The sequence below is a fragment of the Colletotrichum paranaense genome (assembly GCF_030867605.1).
Source record: "Colletotrichum paranaense strain IMI 384185 chromosome Unknown Scaffold_3.1, whole genome shotgun sequence".
NCBI classification, from domain to species: Eukaryota; Fungi; Ascomycota; class Sordariomycetes; order Glomerellales; family Glomerellaceae; genus Colletotrichum; species Colletotrichum paranaense.
The window spans coordinates 210,492-229,631 of NW_026848961.1; the positions used below are offsets into that span (position 1 = coordinate 210,492).

General features: G+C 53.5%; 4 protein-coding genes across 4 annotated transcripts; 3 read left to right on the forward strand and 1 right to left on the reverse strand.

Annotated features, from left to right (window-relative positions):
• Window positions 1-1,523: 1,523 nt before the first annotated feature.
• Window positions 1,524-5,062, forward strand: CPAR01_03607 (cell wall biogenesis protein Mhp1; the record flags this gene model as incomplete). The annotated part of the gene is made up of 2 exons (XM_060487894.1): window positions 1,524-3,619; window positions 3,670-5,062. 2 exons carry the CDS (start codon window positions 1,524-1,526, stop codon window positions 5,060-5,062), a joined length of 3,489 nt encoding a protein of 1,162 aa, XP_060352100.1.
• Window positions 5,063-6,612: 1,550 nt separating this feature from the next.
• Window positions 6,613-7,663, forward strand: CPAR01_03608 (uncharacterized protein; the record flags this gene model as incomplete). Its single annotated transcript, XM_060487895.1, has 2 exons — window positions 6,613-6,862; window positions 6,936-7,663. The coding sequence occupies 2 exons, from the start codon at window positions 6,613-6,615 to the stop codon at window positions 7,661-7,663; spliced, it is 978 nt and encodes a 325-aa protein (XP_060352101.1).
• Window positions 7,664-11,229: 3,566 nt separating this feature from the next.
• CPAR01_03609 (uncharacterized protein) lies at window positions 11,230-11,484 on the reverse strand (the record flags this gene model as incomplete). Its single annotated transcript, XM_060487896.1, has 1 exon — window positions 11,230-11,484. One exon carries the CDS (start codon window positions 11,482-11,484, stop codon window positions 11,230-11,232), a length of 255 nt encoding a protein of 84 aa, XP_060352102.1.
• A 3,781-nt stretch (window positions 11,485-15,265) lies between these two features.
• CPAR01_03610 (phosphatidylserine decarboxylase) lies at window positions 15,266-18,897 on the forward strand (the record flags this gene model as incomplete). Its single annotated transcript, XM_060487897.1, has 5 exons — window positions 15,266-15,424; window positions 15,521-15,565; window positions 15,630-17,823; window positions 17,879-18,630; window positions 18,688-18,897. The coding sequence occupies 5 exons, from the start codon at window positions 15,266-15,268 to the stop codon at window positions 18,895-18,897; spliced, it is 3,360 nt and encodes a 1,119-aa protein (XP_060352103.1).
• Between the last annotated feature and the right edge of the window lie 243 nt (window positions 18,898-19,140).

Below are 19,140 nucleotides of genomic sequence, written 5' to 3' on the forward strand. Positions count from 1 at the left end.
GGGTTTGTATTGCAAATTGTAAATGTGCCTTAGGGCGGGAAACCATTGCATCTTGTTTCATTGGCGATGAACAAGTGGTGACAAGTTGACAACAGTCAGCAATGGCGGAGGAAAGCACGACATTGGACTCCCGTACGGGGGGGTACTTCTTCTACAGAGTAGCCCATGTGTTTGGGTAGGTACCTCAGGCCAGCCAAGACCGGGTGGCCCCTCGGGTGAAAGTGAAGTCTCCAAAAACCAACCAGCCTGGGCCATGGCGCCGCTCATCTCCTGCCAATGACGAGATGCTTTGCCTCTAAAAAGGTTAATGAACCCCCCGCTAAAGCTGCCACGTCCGGCCTTTCCTTCAAGGAACCTTACGGCAAGGTACGGACTCTCTGGCTGCTTCCTGATTGCGCTCACTGTTTTTATTGCGAACCCAATGGAAGGTACCAAGGGTAGGAACTGAGGAAGGCATTACCGCAGCGGCAGTGCGGAGTACGTAGCTACGAATACCTGCCGTTCGCCCTCCTCCCCTCCCCTCCCCTCCCCTCCCCATCCGGACCCGGACCCTGACGTGAGGTTTCCGAACCTGCGAGTCTCCCCCAAGTACTTGGTCCCTGCCATCACCCAAGACCACCGCGAGCCCACGACTTATTCGTACCTTCTCTCCCGTCCTCGACCAACATCCCACGCTCGCCCTACCACACCCTTTCACGCCAGCTAACCCGGCTTTTCCAGAGCTGGACCGTCGATTGCAAAGCGAGGCAGCTTCTGTCCGCTCTTGCTCCGAATCGACTTACCGGAAGGATCCAAGGTGGTGTCCAAGGAACCGGGGCTAATAATCAACGAACCTCCGAGTACACTACGAAGTACCCTCCACCTCCCGCTTCCGCCTCCTCTTAGAAATCAACCCAAAAGTCACCCTCTGCCCGGCCTGCGCGCGCAACTATTCCATTCCTTTCTGTTGCGCCAAAATCGAAAAAGTGACAACCACCACCACCTTCTTCTTCACCTCCTCCGCCAAGCATTCCTCTCTCATCGTCGCCCCCTCTTCGCCTGCCCGGACGACTTCGTGCCTCTTTTTTGGGGCCCTTTTGCGGCTTCTTCGGTCCTTGACCTGTATTCTACCCTTGCACAGCATCTCTGCGACAATCGTTATGGAGCAGGTTCATGGAGTAGATGTTAGCTGGATGACCCACGGCGGCTCTCCGAAAGGTATGCAAAACGTCCCATCTGACCTCATTCTCCAGGGCAGCTAGTTGGCTATTGCGCTGGACCCCCAGTCACCCACTCACCACTCATATCGCGCTCGCCAACGCTGCCCTGCCTGCACCCGCATCCCAAGCCAAGTCGACCCAGATAAGCAGCTCGGCCTCGACCTACGAGCGCTTGCCACTGTCGACCACATCTCTGGGTCTCTCGTGCCTGGCCTGTGGATATATCCAAGAGCCCGTCACTTCCCTCCACCTTCTCTCCTACCTCTCCATCGCGCATTATTTTCAATTACTCAAGTCCCCAAATCCTTCCCCTGCTAATCCAAGATGCGCCTCACAGACAGACCGCCGAAATCATTACCCATACGGCGATCCTCAACGTCCGCACCCAAAGAGTCATCACCACTCCCTTCTCCGACCATCGGCCAACCCGTTGGCAACGGGAACACCAACGGCACAACGGACACTGCGAAAGCGACAACAGAAGAATCAAAACCTATCCCAGTCTCGAGACCGTCTTTAGGTAGAAGTCCGTCGAACGAAAAATCACCAGGGCCGAACGGTACTCCGCCAACCCGCCGGAACTCGTGGTTTTCCAACATCTCTTCCAAGTTTTCCTCTTCACCAGACAGCAAGACTACCCAGGCAAACCAGCAAGCACAAAGCACGCCGCCAAAGGACTCTGGTCCAGTACCCCCGAAAGTGACTCCTGCAAAGAACGCCGTGCTCGCACATGCCGCCAAAAACGATGGCGACCAGCCTTACACCCCGGCACCTCCCGGGCGCGGCCAGGCCGGTTTTCTGGGGGTCTTCCGCCGACTGTCTTCGTCTGGCGGTGTCCTAGGACAAGGAACGAGAGGAACACACGGCCTGGTAGAGCGGAAGATTCTGAACGTTGACCGCAACCGCGAACGTTGTCAAATTTCGGACTTGCATCAGGCGAAACTCCGGAGGGTTGCATTCAGCGTTGATGTCGAAATTGCGCCGATGCCTAAGTACGTCGATACAGATATGCCCGTCAAGAAGCCACTCGAGAAGTCGAAAACGAAGAAGATGACGGAGAAGGGTGAGGGCGAGGCACTGAAGAACCCGAAAAGTCTGGAGCAGCAGAAGGAGCGCGATGGCATCATCCATACAACGGGTGAAACCGTGCCAAAAGAACCAGAAACGGAGGGGGTGGACTCGGCCAAAACCAAGGATGATGACGCGAGCGGCGTAAGCGCTGCATCCGCGGATAAGGAGAAAGACACCAAGAAGAAGGAAAAGAAGAAGAAGAGCGAAGAGGAGAGGAAAGCAAGGAAAGAGAAGAAACGGAAACAAGCTGAGGCTAACGGCACGATTCCCATGGAAATCCACGTCGACGATAGCGACTCCTCCAGCGAAGGCACCCCAGCCGCAACGCCCAAGACGACAGCGTCTCCCACAACAAACCCGGTGAGGATATACCGCCGTTGCTGCCAGTTGAGAGAGACACCCATTCTCAAGAAGATCACCGAACAACTGAATAGCCCTTCAAATTGCTCTTCCGACATAGGAATGGTGCAGAAGTTGGATTTGACGGGCTACTGGATGCAGCTCCCTGACTTGATCACTCTGGGCGATTACTTGGCGGTCGTGCCGGTTAAGGAGGTTATCTTGGAGAACTGCGGCCTGACAGATGAAGGCGTCAGGGTGATATTGGCCGGTCTCCTGGCTGCGAAGAAGCCTGATTCGAAGAGACGGAAGCAAGCCAAGGCAGATGGTCTCACTACACAGGGCGGCTTCGTTGAACGGCTCGTCCTCAAGAACAACAAGATTGGACCCGAGGGTTGGAAGCACATGTTCCTCTTCATCTACCTCTGCCGAACGCTCAAGTTCCTCGACGTCTCGACGATATCCTTCCCCCGTCCTACTCAACCGGCACAAAACGGAAACGGGCATGGACACCACTTGCTCAGACATAACTCCAATGACGAGCAACCCCAAAACATATGCGCGACCCTGTTTGCCAAGGCCATTGGCGAACGACTGGGCGGCGCTACATTGGAACTACTCAACCTCGGAGAGACTAACCTCAACTCGAATGATCTCGGCATCGTAATAGACGGTATCATTCAGTGTGGCGTAAAACGACTTGGTCTTGCTCACAACAACATTGACGAAAAGGGACTCAGGCATGTTGCCAGATATCTGTCCACAAGCGGATGCGAGGGCCTAGACTTGGGCGGCAACGATCTAAGAGATCAAACTGACATCATTGCCAATGCAATTTCGGAAAAGGACTCTTTGTGGGCGCTCAGTCTGGCTGAGTGCAACTTGAAACCTGGCTCGCTTTGCAAGATTTTCCCTGCGCTTGCTCAGCTCAAAGACTTCCGCTTTATTGACCTTTCTCACAATCGGGATCTGTGCAAATCGGATCCCAGTGCCATTGGTCTCTTGCGCAAGTAAGTCATACCGATTCACTCAACGAGATTACGAAGCTGACAACATTTAGGTATCTACCAAAGCTACAGGGACTCCGGCGTGTTCACCTTGCTGATGTCGCCATGACATCCGAGCAAGCTATTGCGCTTGCCGAGATTCTCCCTGAGGCTAAAATGCTCGCCCACATTAGTTTTCTGGAGAATCCAGAGCTCGTCAAACTTGCAGATGCCAAGACTGAGGATGCCCAGGAGGAAGCTTGTGCGCTGTATGCATCCTTCCTTGCTGCTACACGTGTCTCCAAGACTATTGTGTGTGTCGACATTGATGTACCGAGCGACAATTCCGGCGAGGTCGTCAAGGCTTTGGCCAAGCAAGTGGTCGCCTACTGCTTGCGGAATATGGAGCGATTCCCCATTGGCGACATAAGCGCGGTCATTTCAACAGTCCTAGCCGAATCTCAGGACTCGTTGCCAGGCGGCCCAATCCCACCTTATCCCGATGTCCTCGCACATCTCGTCGGCCACGACGTTCTCAGAGAAGACTCGGACAACGAATCCGCGCCAGACGATGACTATGTCATTGGAGGCACCGGTGTTGTCAAGGCTCTCACTTGCTGTCTCAAGAACAGGGGAGATGAATCGAGAAGGCAATCTGGCGAGTTCATCCGGGATTTCGAAGATGGCGTCCCAGTGCCTGCGAGCCCGCGACCGAAGCTACCTCCAGGAAAGGCCAAGGATATGTCGAAGCATCTACTAGCCAGCGCCCGCAAGATTCGTCAGAGACTGCAGCCAGCACTGTCCAAGGCTAGAGTCAATCCGCAGGAAGATGAGCACAACCTGCGCAAGTTGATGTTCCTCGACGTTACACTTGCCAATATTATCAAGCGGTTCGAAGATGAATTTCCTGAAACCCGCGTGTCCACAGATGAGGCATCGGAGACCACCTTGCCCAGCCAGAGTGACCAACTCGGGACTTCGCTATCCTCGACGGAGGATCCTGATCAGCACAGCATTCCGTCCGATGCCGAGGACGAGACCGGCTTATCGGTCCGGCCTGGTCTGCCGCGCACGAATTCGACGTTGTCGCATACTTCGAAAGCACTCGCCGAAGAAGAGGGTAGAATGCACAGGGCCGGCCACAAGATTCGGTCTGGAATTATCAAGCCCGAGTACTACGGTCTGCTGAGTGGTGTACTCGAAGTTGGCCTCGACCCTAAGCACACAGCTATGCTTCACCAGATGATTGAAGAGATTGATGAGCCTGATTTGACCCAAAAGGTTGAACAAAAGGGCATCATGCGCGTCTTCAACGAGGACCGCGATCAGGTCCGTGAGGGACTTCGGACACTTGATCCCATGCACTGGGATCGGTTCGTCGAGAGTCAGGAGAAGGCCCGTGGCAATGTCAAGGCAGGCATGACCAGCCCAGCAAAGCCCGTGGATGAGAACGCCATTGAGGACTGATCCTTTGGCCTCTCATGCATGGCCACATTTGCATTATAATACGGCGGCTTATTTGCCGCCTTTTGTACTCGTAATTTGCTCGACATGAAATGTTGGATTGGGGACTTTTTGAAATGATGAGAAGCAAGCAAAGGCGTAACGCGAGGAGGGAGTCCGTCATTCACCAGAATAATCCTTCCTCTGGGCGTCTTCAAAGATACCAAGGGATTCGGGTTCACTTGATACGTTCATATATCTTGGGATGTGGATGGATTCGTCTCCAGCGACGGGAACAGAAGAGTTCGTCAAAGTCATGGAGGGAAGCAGCCAAAACGAACAGTCGCTACTGAAACCTGTACTAGTGTACAACAGCATTCTAAAGCAATGACCACATTCCTCGCCCTCTTTAGGGTGAGAAGGCCGCCGGGTCTGACGTGCCAAAATGTCTCTGCAGCTCGATATAATGCATATTATGAATCGTGTTCAAGTGAAGTTTAATAGCCATCACTGCAGTAAACGTCAAGTGGTGTTTACGCTTGTCAAAAGGCAGGCTACCGGACTCTAGAGCGAGACAGCCCCAGATTGTGCGAAGGGCAGAGTAAAGGCTAGGAGGTAAAGCTATCTGGCTGGTGTGCTGACGAGGTTCAGACACCACTCAAATCTTATATGCATGGGAGAAGGGGCTGCCGGCAGTACTCTATGAGCGTGCGACGGCTAAGGATATACAAACTATCGACTCTAACGCTGGTGATCTACGGTCGATAGGAACCATAACTCAAGTCGAGTGACTAGCGCAACCGAGTCCGATGTGTTTCTCTCTGGTCGATATGCTCGGGTTTTGACATCGCCACAATCTCATCGCCTAGTCCGGCGAATTTCTAGACTTTCAATTGGTCTATGCGTCAAGTGCCAGATCAACATCCAAGTCCCACGGGTCTCGCAGGCTTAGGTAGGATAGATCGTTCGGACTCTCGCTACTTGAGTGTCCGTATTCCATACACTGCCAGTCCAAAAGCCAGATCTCACAGACTGAAGCCAAGAAATGTTTAAATCTAACAGCGACGGGAGCGCATCTGATGTACATTAAACTTACACTTCGTGGGGACTGGGGAGGGGGCCCGGGGATATGGTTCAAACAATGCCAAGGCCCGCCGGTCACATAACCCATCCATCCATCCACCCTCTTGGCTGTGTTTCCTGCCGGGACTGGGATGTCCATCGCAGTAACTTAGGTTTGTGAGAGCCTTTGTTGTTAAACTCATACATGGGCATCCAAAGGTAAATGGATAGCGGAATTGATTAGACTTGAGGTTTAATGGAGTTGCCTTTGCAGTTCGTCTGATCTGCTCCTTATTCTCGAGATAAAAAGGAAAATTAGCCGTTCCGCCCACCGGTCTTCCTCTTCTTACTCGGCCAGGAAACTTTTCTATAACCAGAGGGAGGTAGAGAGGAACGATTCTTCAACTTACACTCGCTTTCATCATCTCATCTGATCCTCTCATTGACCGTCTCTTTTTTTCTCAATTTACATACACATTCGCTTGCATCACAACACACACAGACGAAAGAAGATGAAGTCATCAGACAGACTCGCGCTGCTCTTAGCAGCAGCAGCAGCAGGTCCGGCGGCAGCCTTTACAAACACCAAAGTCGACTTTTTCATGCGCAAGAACATCGATCCCATCGTCATCCCGGGCCAGTACAAGAGCCACATGCACAGCTTCTTTGGCAGCGACGCGGTGAGGGTGAACATGAGCTCGACGGCCGAGTTGCAAAAGGGGTGTTCTACGGCGCAGAACCCGAATGATTTTTCTGTATATTGTATGTTTATTCTTCTTCCCCCTCCCGCCACTCGTCCTCTAGCGAGCAATCTCAACTAACACCCCTCCGTTAGGGATCCCCACGCTCTACCGCGTCCAAGGCGAAACCCGAACGCCCATCGAACCGGTCTCGTTCGTAGCCTACTACAACTTTGACAAGGACCCGGCCGAGGTGCCCATCCCGCCCAACTTCTCCGTCGTGGCGGGCAACTCCAAGGCCTCGACGGAAGCGGACCTGATCCCCGGTTCCGACGTGACGTGGCTCTGCCAGAACCAAGCCTTCGACGCAGGCGGGAAAGAACATTCCCAGTTCCCGCAGAACACGTGCTCGACTTCTTTACAGGCGGTCCTGTGGTTCCCGGACTGCGTTGACGAAACCACCCTCAAATCTGCCTACTCTGATAGGAAGACGGGGGCGTGCGCGGGTGGGATGAAGAGGATGCCGCAGCTGCGATTCAGTATACGCTACGATACCAAGAAGGCGATCCCCGAAGGCTGGAAGGGCGGGGACCCGCCGATCGAGCTCGCGTGCGGCGGGAGCCGGTGTTTCCACGGGGACTTTGTGAATGGATGGCTCGAGGAGGCGGCCAGGACCATGGTTACCGGGTTGAAGAGTAAGAGGGAGTTTGAGGCGGTGGATGGGCCGAATGGGAAGGCTAGGGCGGGGAGTGTTTGTAAGAGGAAGGCGACGGACGCGGATCCGGGGAATGGGACCGGGGATTGGGCGGAGAGTGTGAAGATGATGGAGGCTGGGAAGAGGAGGAGGAGGAGGACTGGGCCGGTGAGGAGAATGGGGTTGTGAAGGGTGTAACTGAATGCCAGGATACGATGTGTTTGTTCTGAAGATGAATGGATGGCCGGGTTCCTGGTGATGGATATGTCGCAACTTTGGAATGGGATGCGATGCTACTTTCATTCATCGGAGTAGCAAGATGAGTACTGGAAGAGTTCTCACTATTAAAATACCTGACCAAACATCAATATCAATTTCGAGATGTCTATCTCATGAGAAATCTCTCCCCAAAGTTGATGGATGAATAAACAGAAACCGGACTTCATTGCCGGCTTCCACATGTAGCCTTCTACCCATTGCACTGAACGTTCTACAACGTCCATTCGTCTCTACAGTGTCTCTTGAGTTGAGGAAAGAAATAGAATTGATGTTTAGAGGAGACGAACGTCGATTGAGTAATGGTGCATTTTTAAGCAATCCTGCGTTGGCAGTTTATCGCATTGTATTTCTGTAGTAGAATGCAATAGCCATGCTGGTGTCGGGGATGAGCATGATATGTACTTGATAGTGTCACATGGCTATGATCTACTTGATCAAACCATTGTCCTACCAGACCGCGGTGTGTTTCCCATGGCCAGCATGATGTCTTCCAGACTCGAACAACGCAATGTGCCCAGGAGTATAGTCGGAGGATGAGAAGAAGCTTCGAGGACTACCATACAAAAGACAACAGATACCGGAATAAGGTCATCTCCCATGTTACGGCAGACTACGGCTCAAAAAGACAATGCAAGGTAGGCACGCTTGATATCAAGGTCTGGACAGCTTAACTCAGACCCGAGATAGCCCTCGCTCAGTAGGTATTGACAACCAGCCTCAACTCAATGCCCATGGCGCCGCTCGTCACAAGTCGCAGCAAACAAACCAAAGCAGCCTGACCTCCCCTACGTCTACCGGTATCCCACAGCGTGAACACCGATGAAGCGCCACACCAGAGACGGCTAGACAGCCATCGATCGGTGATTTGTATCAACTACGGGCCGAGCACATACATAGGTATGTAGTAGGTATCCGTAGAAAACGTCAAGCCACTTGGGATGACAAAATGGGCAGGGAACTAATTAGGTAGGTAGTCTAACGATGCCGATGGGGTAATGCTCCTAAGGACTTGGAAGAAAAGTATTCGAAAAAGGAATCAATGTCGTCCGCGTCGGGGCCCTCGGGAGTCGGGAGCGCCCAGTTTAGCTCCACGCGGACGGGTATCCGGCCGGAAAAAGAGACCTCGAGGCTTGTCGCTTGGCCCTGCCATCGCTGGGGCACGCCTCGATCGAGCAAAAGGCCGTAGTTGCTCCTTTCACTCTGGCGTAGTGGGTGGTGGGTGAGCGCTGAGCCCTGCGTCATAACTGGAGCCTCTCCCCTCCACCCCAAGGCTAAGCCGGGGGCAGCCACCGAAAGATGGAAGGCCAAGACGGGTCTTGAGTTGAAGGAGGGTTGACGAGTGGGTGGGTGGTTACGTTTGCTGGCATGGCTGAGAAGTCTTGGAGATTCAGGAGGGAATGGGGTCATTAATGGTCGTTAATTACCTTGGGTGAGGACGATTCATTATCCTTTGCTTTCTCGTTGCCGGAGGCCTCGAATGCTTGGGCTTGGCTTGCAGGCTCCGGGTCTTGGAACCGATGCTGTGCAGGCGGATCGAAGCCGAAATTTGACTTGGCCTTTTTTTTTCTCTTTTTTTTTTTTTTTTTGCTTCTCGTTGCCTTGGATAGTAGCGAACTGCAAGAAAGGGGTCATGGTGTACTGCGTAGACTCTAGAGACTGGAAGCAAATCGAATAGGAAGAGGCTGTGAAAGAGACTCGAGAGTCATTCTGACGAAGATGGGCGTGAGCTGACGAGTGGCATTGGAAAAACCGGCCGATCGTTGGACGTCCTGCTGGACTCATCCGTCTACGCACATGTTCCTTTTGAGTGAGCCGGAACACCAATGTCAGCTTGCCTGTCTCACCCTATTGTTGTCTATTGGCCTGGGTATGATTCGAGCGAGTGATTTCGGCTGAATTGGATTGGGCCCGGCGGAAGCGACCTTAGAAAGAGTGTCGAGAAACTTGGTCGTGGCCGCCCCGTCTAAGTGGGATTGACGATGGCACGACGGTAGCCCGTAGGAGCTGAAGCCTGAAGCTTGGATCGCCGGGACGTCCAGACGGCCCGTGCCCCACCAGGCTTTCGCTCACTGTGTTCTAGCGCCATGCAATTTTTAGGTCACTACCTATGGTACCTTACCTATGTAGAGTAGGTCTTTGCCGTATAGGGCTCAGAACACAGGAGGCTAGGGAATAGGAAAACTTACATGTATACCGGGTCCAATATGCTCATTATTCAGGCTCTCTATTCAGATTGTGCATGTAAAGCAAACCAGGAGCAGTGAGTGTGACACTGAAGACCAAGGTGAAGAGAGTTCCTCATCACAGAAAGTCTGAAGTCTCTACTACTTAGGCGAGGTACTTGAGTACTTGGCGACTGACATGATTACCTCAGCATCGGAGGCGCCGCCAATCTTGACTTGTTGAGCTTGTTCTGTATCCGTACATGGCAGGCTATCCCAAAACCAACGATTATCTATCTCTGCTACTGCCAACTCTCGAAGCTGACCTTGAGTCTGGGGAAGATGCTACCACCAGTGTGTATGATTGGGAGCTCAGAAGCTAACAAACAAGAGCCGGGCAAAGATGGAGGGTGTTTTGATGACGAGGCTTGCCCGTGCCAAGATGGGAACGGTTGGCAGTTCATCGTTTGTTAGTCCCTCTGCAACCTTGAGCCTAAGGTACACACTACTGTTGTAAGGTTGAGGTGACGTTCAGATGGCACGAGCCGCTTGTCTTGGCCCGCGCTGGCACTTGGCCGGAGAAAGATCGACCAAGACTCCAAGATTCTTGGGCGGCACATTGGAAGGCTTCTCTATGCAGTACCTACGCATCATCAGGTCTTGGCGCAGAGAGCCTCTCGATATGTTGCACTTGGAGGGAATGAAGATGGACTAAGGTCGGCCCTTTTTTTTTTCTTTTTTTTTTTCTCACACTCTCGCTCACAAGCCTACAGCCCGGCACCCCATGCCCGAGTTGGGTCGTACGGATAGGGCAGAAAAGATGGAACGACGGAAGCGCGGCAGCAAAGAAAGAAGGGAAACCCGTCTGTAGGGTTCTGGGCAGCCATGTCGTACGGACCACGGTGCGGTGCTGCAGGTGTTGTTGCAGCCGACGAGGGGCACAAGCCGACAGACTGGATTCGTGGAGGTGGAGGGGAAGAGGGGGCCGCGCCATCGACGAACTACACCACATCGAGAGACGGTATGGGGTTCGTATGATATACCGGAGGCGGCGGGACTTTTGAAGAGGGGGTTTCTGTGAAGCGAGAAGGATAAATTGAACGGCCAAGACAGGCCGACAACGAGTTATCTAGGCCCGGCCCAGGGGATAGAACTTGTAATGACAAGTATGGAAAATTTCATGGCAGTGAAGTAACACAGTCGTGACAGTGAGTGATTTAAAAGATATGCACACGTTGTGAAACTTGAAGGTCGGGCTACATTGGCTGGAAGCAAGGGAGAATCAAGTGACAGCCGTTGGGATGGAGCGGCATTTCAGGGGGACGGGGAAAGGTCTGGAGTAAGAGTCCTCTGCCTGGCTGGGCGAGCTGGAATTCGACTTGCTTGGGAAGATGCCGGGTGAAGCGTGTATGTATCTGTAGAGTGAGGAGATTCTGGGGATGGGAGGGGCATCGTCTGGGGCCATGGACATGGACCAGGACTTGGGCCTGTCTCAGTCCCGGCTGAAGATTCGTGGCCTGCTGCGTCTGGGTAGAGACTCGGAACGGATTGAAGCGGGAAATCGGACATGATGATGAATTGATAACTATCCAAGAGGGGCTACCCAGGCTGTTGGGCAATGCTTGGGGTAGCTATGGACCGGCTAACTCGACTTGGGAGGTCTGTCGTGATGCGCGATATGTTGACGAGACGAGAGTGTCGCTAATTCGGCGACAAGCGACCGAGAGGATAGGCACGCGACCGACGGGGCGGAAGAGGAGAGCAAGCCAGCAGGGGATGACATTGACAGGGAAGCGAACGAACGTGAGGGAAAAGGACAAGCGACAGACGGGATTCGGGATGGCATAATGACCACTGTGGATGGGGCATTGGGGCGAGATGGGGTTAGAACAGGGAGCTGCATCTAACTGGGGAGAGAGTCTGATAGGATGGACAAATAAGGTGCGCAGTGATGGTCAGGCACGGGTTCTTGTGCGAGTCCGAGATACTGTGTCTGACTGCAGCTGATGATGAAGGGGAGTGATGGGGATAGGCCTTGAGTGATGAGAAAATTATGGTCCATATGGTGAAAGCAACGGATGAAGAGGCGGTGGAAATGCATTGCGACGGAGTTGAGAAACAACGACAAGGTTACCTTAGGCCCTGAGCACATGTAAAATACTCCAAAAGCAAAGTTTGAATGTGCGCTGTTTCTCACTCGTAGGCGTAGGCGTAGGCGAAGACGAAGGCTCGCGCTCGCACTCGCCCTGCATTTTCGTGCCTGTCTTGCCTGTCTGTGTCTGTCCACAGCGTGGGGGCCAAGCATTCTGGCGTTCCGGCTCATTCCTACCTGCCTTACCTTATCTTGCCGTCTATGGTCTTGGGTGCTACTTGCTCTTGGACTTGCGTGCCTGCTCTATCTCATGCTTAGATTATGAGTGAATTATTCGTGTCTCAACTCTAAGGAAACCGAGGTGGTTGCAGCTGCCATTGGAATTGAGGAGCGAGTAGGAAGGAGGAGCGTCTAAAAACACACTTCGTCTTACCTCAAGTGCCTCAGGTACAGGATACTTCTGTTACTTTTGTAGACGGGAGGATGTCGTTCCTTGGGTGTTTCCATTTCGGTACGGCGGTACCTCATCTTCTTGCTTACAAAAGTACTTTAACAACTGGCTTTGCGGGAGATGAACCCAGCCACAAAGTACACGAGCTGACACCGATGTCAGACTAGGCGGGTACGTACTGCAGAAATTGACCACCCTCGAATTGTACAACTCTGGCAGGCCGCAGATTGGGAATGCCACACTCACATGCTCGCTCACGCATTGTTACGAGCTGTACGGGATACTGGGCCCTCAATGTTAGAGGACTCGAGGTGCATGTCTTCCTTGGGGACGAACCTGGGTAGTACGAAGCAGAGACAGCAGATAGAACTCGCTTTCGCCTACCAGACCTCACCTTGTGTACGCATGACGTGAAGACGAGAAGCCACCTTCTCCAACCGGTGCGGTCGGTGAGTGCTTGGGTGGGCGAAATACTATACATTACCTACTTTACCAGACGTTTGTAGTATTCAACAACCTTGCCTTGGGAAGTAGTGAGAGGAAAAGATGCAAGACAAAAACATGGCCCGGACCTCCCCCTCTTGGTGTCGTCTGTTCTCGTTCCCGAACTCTACTTGGGTTCTTCTATGATCTAGGTACTCCGTACCCATCTTCCTCACCTTTTTAACCTTTGGGCTTCTATGAGCGTGCCAGCAGTGCCTGGACGAAGGCGTGCTCAACGCCTAGGTAGCTGCGAGCGACCAAGGTACCAAGTGATACATATCTCCATAGGTACTAACTTACCTCCACTACCTTGTGTACATTGTAAGGTGAGGTGACCTACAGCGTCTTCTCTCTTCGAGTTCTTCCCAGAGATTGCTGTTTCTGGCTGTTTTCAACCCGAGTTTCTACCCATCTTTGGACGCCGCTTCAGCTTCAGCTCCAGCTCTCCAGCTCCATCCGTCTCCAGCTCTGTTCCCTGCTCAGGATCCCGTCTCCCACCCCAAACCACGCCAAACGCCTCAAGTGAACCCACCCAACCGCACCCACATCACCCCAAACAGTGGCCACTTTGCCCGCTAGGGGACTGCACCACGAGCCGAAGCACCCGCGGACCTTCCCAGCCAACGGCCATCGCTGCCCACCAAAAGTCGTCGTATCTGGGACGAAATACGCTGGAACATACGACGAGACGAGACGGTACTTCGCTCCACCACCAAAATCTCACCGAATCTCAAAGTACCCGCCCGGCCTGAATACCCTCGCTATACGTTTTGTCTGGTGTCTCTACACGGCCACATCGGACGTAAAAACAACAAGAAAGAAAAAGGTACCTCGAATACTGCGTCCTTTGCAATTCAACCAGAAGTACATGTCCATATTCTTTTTTCCCCAAAGGTACGTAAGATGGGCAACCGCTCCTCTCTCTCTTTCCCCTGGCCAGGCTCCAGAGTTGCTCTCGCTCCCTCTCCGTCCTCGACCTCCGCCTGCATTGAGCCGTGGACTTCTGCGACGCCTTTGCTTCTGCCTCTTTCTCGTTCTCTCTTCCCGTCTCTCTCGCCCTCTCCTCTACCTTTTTCCTATTTTCCCTCGAGACTCTGCTCGCAGGAAACAAAAAAAAAAGCGTCTAAATCATTCTAATACCCTACCCTTTTGTCGGTTCCTCCTGTCGGGCCCTTCTCCCTAGCTTACTCCTTCGTTCCAGTTGCACATGGCGGTGGCGCCAGGTTGGATGTGCATCGAAGCCACATAATTAAATCTGTACATTTGTTCACTCAACTTTCCATTCTCGACCCCGGGCCTCTTATTATTCAGACATCAGCCCTCAAGGGGCCCCAAGCTCCCACCTCATCTCTCTTCTCCCTTCTTCTTCTCTTCGTTGCTCTCTGCTTCCAGCCCTTCCCCTTTTTCTCACCTACTGCTACTTCTAGACATTCATTTCCTCCGTGAGATCCATTATCGACCAATACTGACATTGGCTTCATCTCAAGGTCATTGACGGTTCCCACCCTGCGAGGTCAAAACCTGAACCTGAATTGGCCTTCAGCTGTACGTCGAGGCAACCAAAGGCCCCTGCTCGACACGCTACCAAAAGGCCTCCCCTAACCACATCCGACAGCAATTGTTACGTGTGGCTCGCCAGTCATCGCCAATTCGTCCAGAGCTATCTTGAGTAGACGCCACCTTTCGCTGTCCGGCGTCGTTGAGCAGTCCAGTTGGCAGGGAAGCACATATCGCAACGAACAGAACGCAGCGTCGCACTCGTTGAGAAGCGCGGATCAGCATCCAGCAAGCTACACTACTACCGAAACCCTGTCACCACTTGCAGCTGCGCTACCTCATCTCCTGAGCGCGCGCGCCTCTGCCTGCTTGCCGCAAGCCACTGCCCACCTACAACCAGCACCACCGCTCCACTCACTACCTACGCCTTTGGGCCCTGCCAACAACAATTCGAGCGCGGCAATAAGCAACAGCGACAGCAAGCCGAGGTGTGTGAGAGGTCGAAAAAGAAGGACTGCCTTGCTGTGTACGCCCACCCCAGAAACAAGTCGGACATTTCGCCTGTCGGGTCATGACAATTGGATAGTCGCTGGAGCCAAATACGTAAGGTACCGCAAGTACCTGACGCGACCTAAGGCTTCCCAGCGCTCCGCATTGCGTCTCCTACGTCACCCCGCCCCCCCAATCTGGCCGCTCTGCCCGTGAGTGTGTCTGCTCTTGGCTTGTCGCCCTCACACACACGTCGTGTGCCCTGCGCCCTCCAAACCCTCTTCTTGGCTTGCCGCAACTCTTTTTAGGGGCCGCTCCCCGACCCGCCGTCGTCCACCATGGTCCGCATCATCCCTGGACGACTCAAGTCCAGCTCCTCCCTCCGCAACAGCCGCAGCAGCAGTCCTACGAGAAACAACAGCACCGGCAGCACCAACAGCAAGATGGAGCTGAGTCCAAAGGAGAATGGCTTGACCTTGAAGGTCGTCGTTATGAAGGTAAAAATAACTTTGGCATTGTAGCGCCGATGCGCGGATCCAAGCTGTGTAGCCAACACACAAGACACACGATTGCTGACGCTTGATGCAAATTAGGCTCGAAATCTTGCCGCAAAAGACAGACGCGGCACATCCGACCCAGTACGAATTCGAATCCAACCCACGCGCGCTTCCGTTATCCATTGTCTAACATGAACTCTTCTAGTACCTGGTTTTGACACTCGGTGACGCCAAGGTGACCACCCATGAAGTGTCCAAGACTCTCAATCCAGAATGGAACGTCATCGAAGAACTACCAGTCAATTCGACCCAGAGCCTCCTTCTCGATGTTATATGCTGGGATAAGGACCGCTTCGGCAAGGACTACCTTGGCGAGTTCGACCTTGCTTTGGAGGAGATCTTCGCCAACGAGCAAATCGAGCAAGCCCCGAAATGGTACCCTCTCAAGAGCAAGAGACCCGGCAAGAAGACCAGCGTGGTCTCTGGCGAGGTCATGCTCCAGTTCACCCTCTTCGACCAGTCCAACACAGCCGCTTCCCGCGAACAAGTATTCGAGAAGCTCAATGCCCTGCTCAACCAGTTGCCTGCGGGCTCCCGACAAATCACACCGACCATGACCCCCCTCATCCAGCCGGTCCAGAATATGAGGGTCAGCGGAACAAACCCGTCACCTCCCCTGTCGCGCAACCAAACCGACGCCTACCAAGAAGATGACGATGACGATGATCTGGATATCGAAGATGATACTCCCGAGGACGACGATCCCAGCAAACCCGAAGTCGCCGAGAAACGCAAGCGACGCCTGAGGATCAAGGGCCTCAAGAAGAAGAGAAGAGACCAAACATACGAGTTCAATAATAGTGGAAGCGACGTTGTGGGAGTCATCTATCTTGAAGTCTTGAACATTACGGATCTACCCCCTGAGCCCAACTCGACCCGGACTACATTTGATATGGATCCTTTCGTCGTTGCGTCACTCGGCAAGAAGACGTATCGGACCAAGCGAGTGCGGCACAATCTCAACCCGGTCTTCAACGAGAAGATGATTTTCCAAGTACAGGGTCACGAGCAGACATACTCGTTCTCCTTTACCGTGATGGATCACGACAAGTACTCTGGAAATGATTTCATCGCCGACTGCTCATTACCCATCAGGGAGCTCATTGACAAGGCCCCCCAGGCAGATCCCGAAACTGGTCTGTACGACGTACCCGAACCCCATGAGTATGTCGCCCCTCAACAGCGCCGCTTCAAGAAGCTAGGAATGTCCCGTACATCATCTTCCCAAAGCTTGAGCAAGGTGCGACCTGGATTGTCGAAGAATGCAAGCAGTGCATCCACAACTACCCAGACCGGAACAACAACGCCTACGCCTCCCGCCCAGGGGTCGACTTTGAACCCTGAGTTCCTGTCTCCTGAGCAAGCCCTCGCAGGAGCCGGTGCGCAAACTGCCGAGCTTGAGGCAGACGATGCGGAATTTCACGACTTCAGCGTCGCCCTGAAGATGAAGGACGCCAAGAAGTGGGAGGCCAAGCACAACCCGGTCCTCTACATCCGCGCCAAATACGTCCCTTACCCGGCTTTGCGACAGCAATTCTGGAGATCGATGCTCAAGCAATACGACACCGATGAGAGCGGCCGCATCAGCAAGATTGAGCTGACTACGATGCTTGACACCCTCGGATCAACGTTGCGCGAGTCAACCATTGATAGCTTCTTCCAGCGTTTCCCCCACAGAGCCCAAGGCGATGACATATCGGACCTGACATTCGACGAAGCTGTGATATGCTTGGAGGATCAGTTGGAGGCTAAGAGCCGCCCACAACTCAGCGTCACAGACAGAATGAAGGGTATGCTGCCGGATGCTGACAAGGTCAAGAATCTGCTCTCTTCTCAAGGCACCAGCAACGTTCCCGGCGGTCTACCGGCAGAAGGGTCTAGCTCATCCGATGGAACTCTCGACGTTCCGGAGCTCAGCACTCCTGGCGAGGAAGGTGAAATGCTCGACCGGGACGACCTGGCTGAGGACCGTGCCGGCGAGGAGCATGTGGTCGAAATCAGAGAGTGCCCCATCTGCCACCAGCCGCGCTTGAACAAGCGCAAGGATACCGACATCATCACTCACATTGCAACCTGCGCAAGCCAGGATTGGAGACAAGTCAACAACCTCGTCATGGGCGGCTTCGTCACCGCTAGCCAGGCCCAGCGCAAGTGGTACTCCAAGGTCATCACAAAGATCTCATACGGCGGTTACAAGCTGGGAGCCAACTCCGCAAATATCCTTGTGCAAGACCGAATCACTGGCCAAATCAACGAGGAGAAGATGAGCGTCTACGTCAGACTAGGCATTCGCCTGTTGTACAAGGGACTGAAGTCGAGCAACATGGAGACCAAGCGAAGTGAGTTTCTGATGCAGGTAGTTCACGAGAAGCTCGACTGACAATGCTGTTTTAGTTCGCAAGATGCTCAAGAGCATGAGTGTCAAGCAGGGCAAGAAGTTTGATGATCCGGCTTCTAAGGCTGAGATCCCCAAATTTATCGAGTTCCACCGCCTCGACATGTCTGAGGTGCTCCTTCCAACAGAAGAGTTCAAGAACTTCAATGAGTTCTTCTACAGAGCTTTGAAACCCGAAGCTCGCCCATGCTCGGCCCCTGACCGTCCTGACGTTGTCGTGTCTCCCGCCGACTGTCGCAGCGTTGTCTTCAACAGTGTGAACCAGGCGACCCAGGTTTGGATCAAGGGCCGCGAATTCTCCATCAAGCGCTTGCTTGGTGATGCTTATCCCGAAGACGTGAAGCGGTTCGAGAATGGCGCTCTTGGTATCTTCCGTTTGGCGCCCCAGGATTACCATCGCTTCCACATCCCTGTGGATGGTGTTTTGGGCAAGCCCAAGACGATTGCGGGAGAATACTACACGGTGAACCCCATGGCCATCCGTTCCGCTCTCGATGTCTACGGCGAAAACGTCCGAGTTCTCTGCCCAATCGATAGCCCGACTCACGGCCGCGTCATGGTCATCTGTGTTGGTGCCATGATGGTTGGCAGTACTGTGATTACGCAGAAGGAGGGCGCGCAAGTGAATCGTGCCGATGAACTCGGCTACTTCAAATTTGGTGGCAGCACGATCGTATTGCTATTCGAGCCGGGCAAGATGAAGTTCGATGACGACCTGACTGACAACTCCAACGGGGCTCTCGAGACCCTAGTAAGTTATATCTCAAAGGCCCCCCTTATCGAAAGTAGCTGCTGACATTATTTGTAGGTTCGCGTAGGCATGTCTGTCGGACACGCCCCCGACCAGCCTCAGTGGGAACCCGACATGCGAAAGGACGCAAAGGACGTCACCGATGCCGAGAAGAAGGACGCCAAACGCCGTATTGGAGGCAGCCTCGGCAGCGAAGAGTCATCCAGTGGCGAAGATACTCCGAACGCCAGCGCCGGCATCACCACGCACGCTGCGTCGGCCATGTAGAGCCGCCGTCTTCGCGTTGCGTGTGAGCGGTTCGGGCGCCATATGCGTTTTGCCAGCGGTTCCGAATACGAGTACCTATCAGTGACTGGAAGATAGAGGAGCAAGAAGAGGTAGACAACAAAACGGTGTTGTGGAAGGACTGGGCAATTTCCTCGCCCTTCGCATGAGCCGCGTCGAGCTTGTCTCTTGTCGTTTCGCTTCTGCGACGTTGGTGGCTTTCAACAGACACACGACATGGCTTAA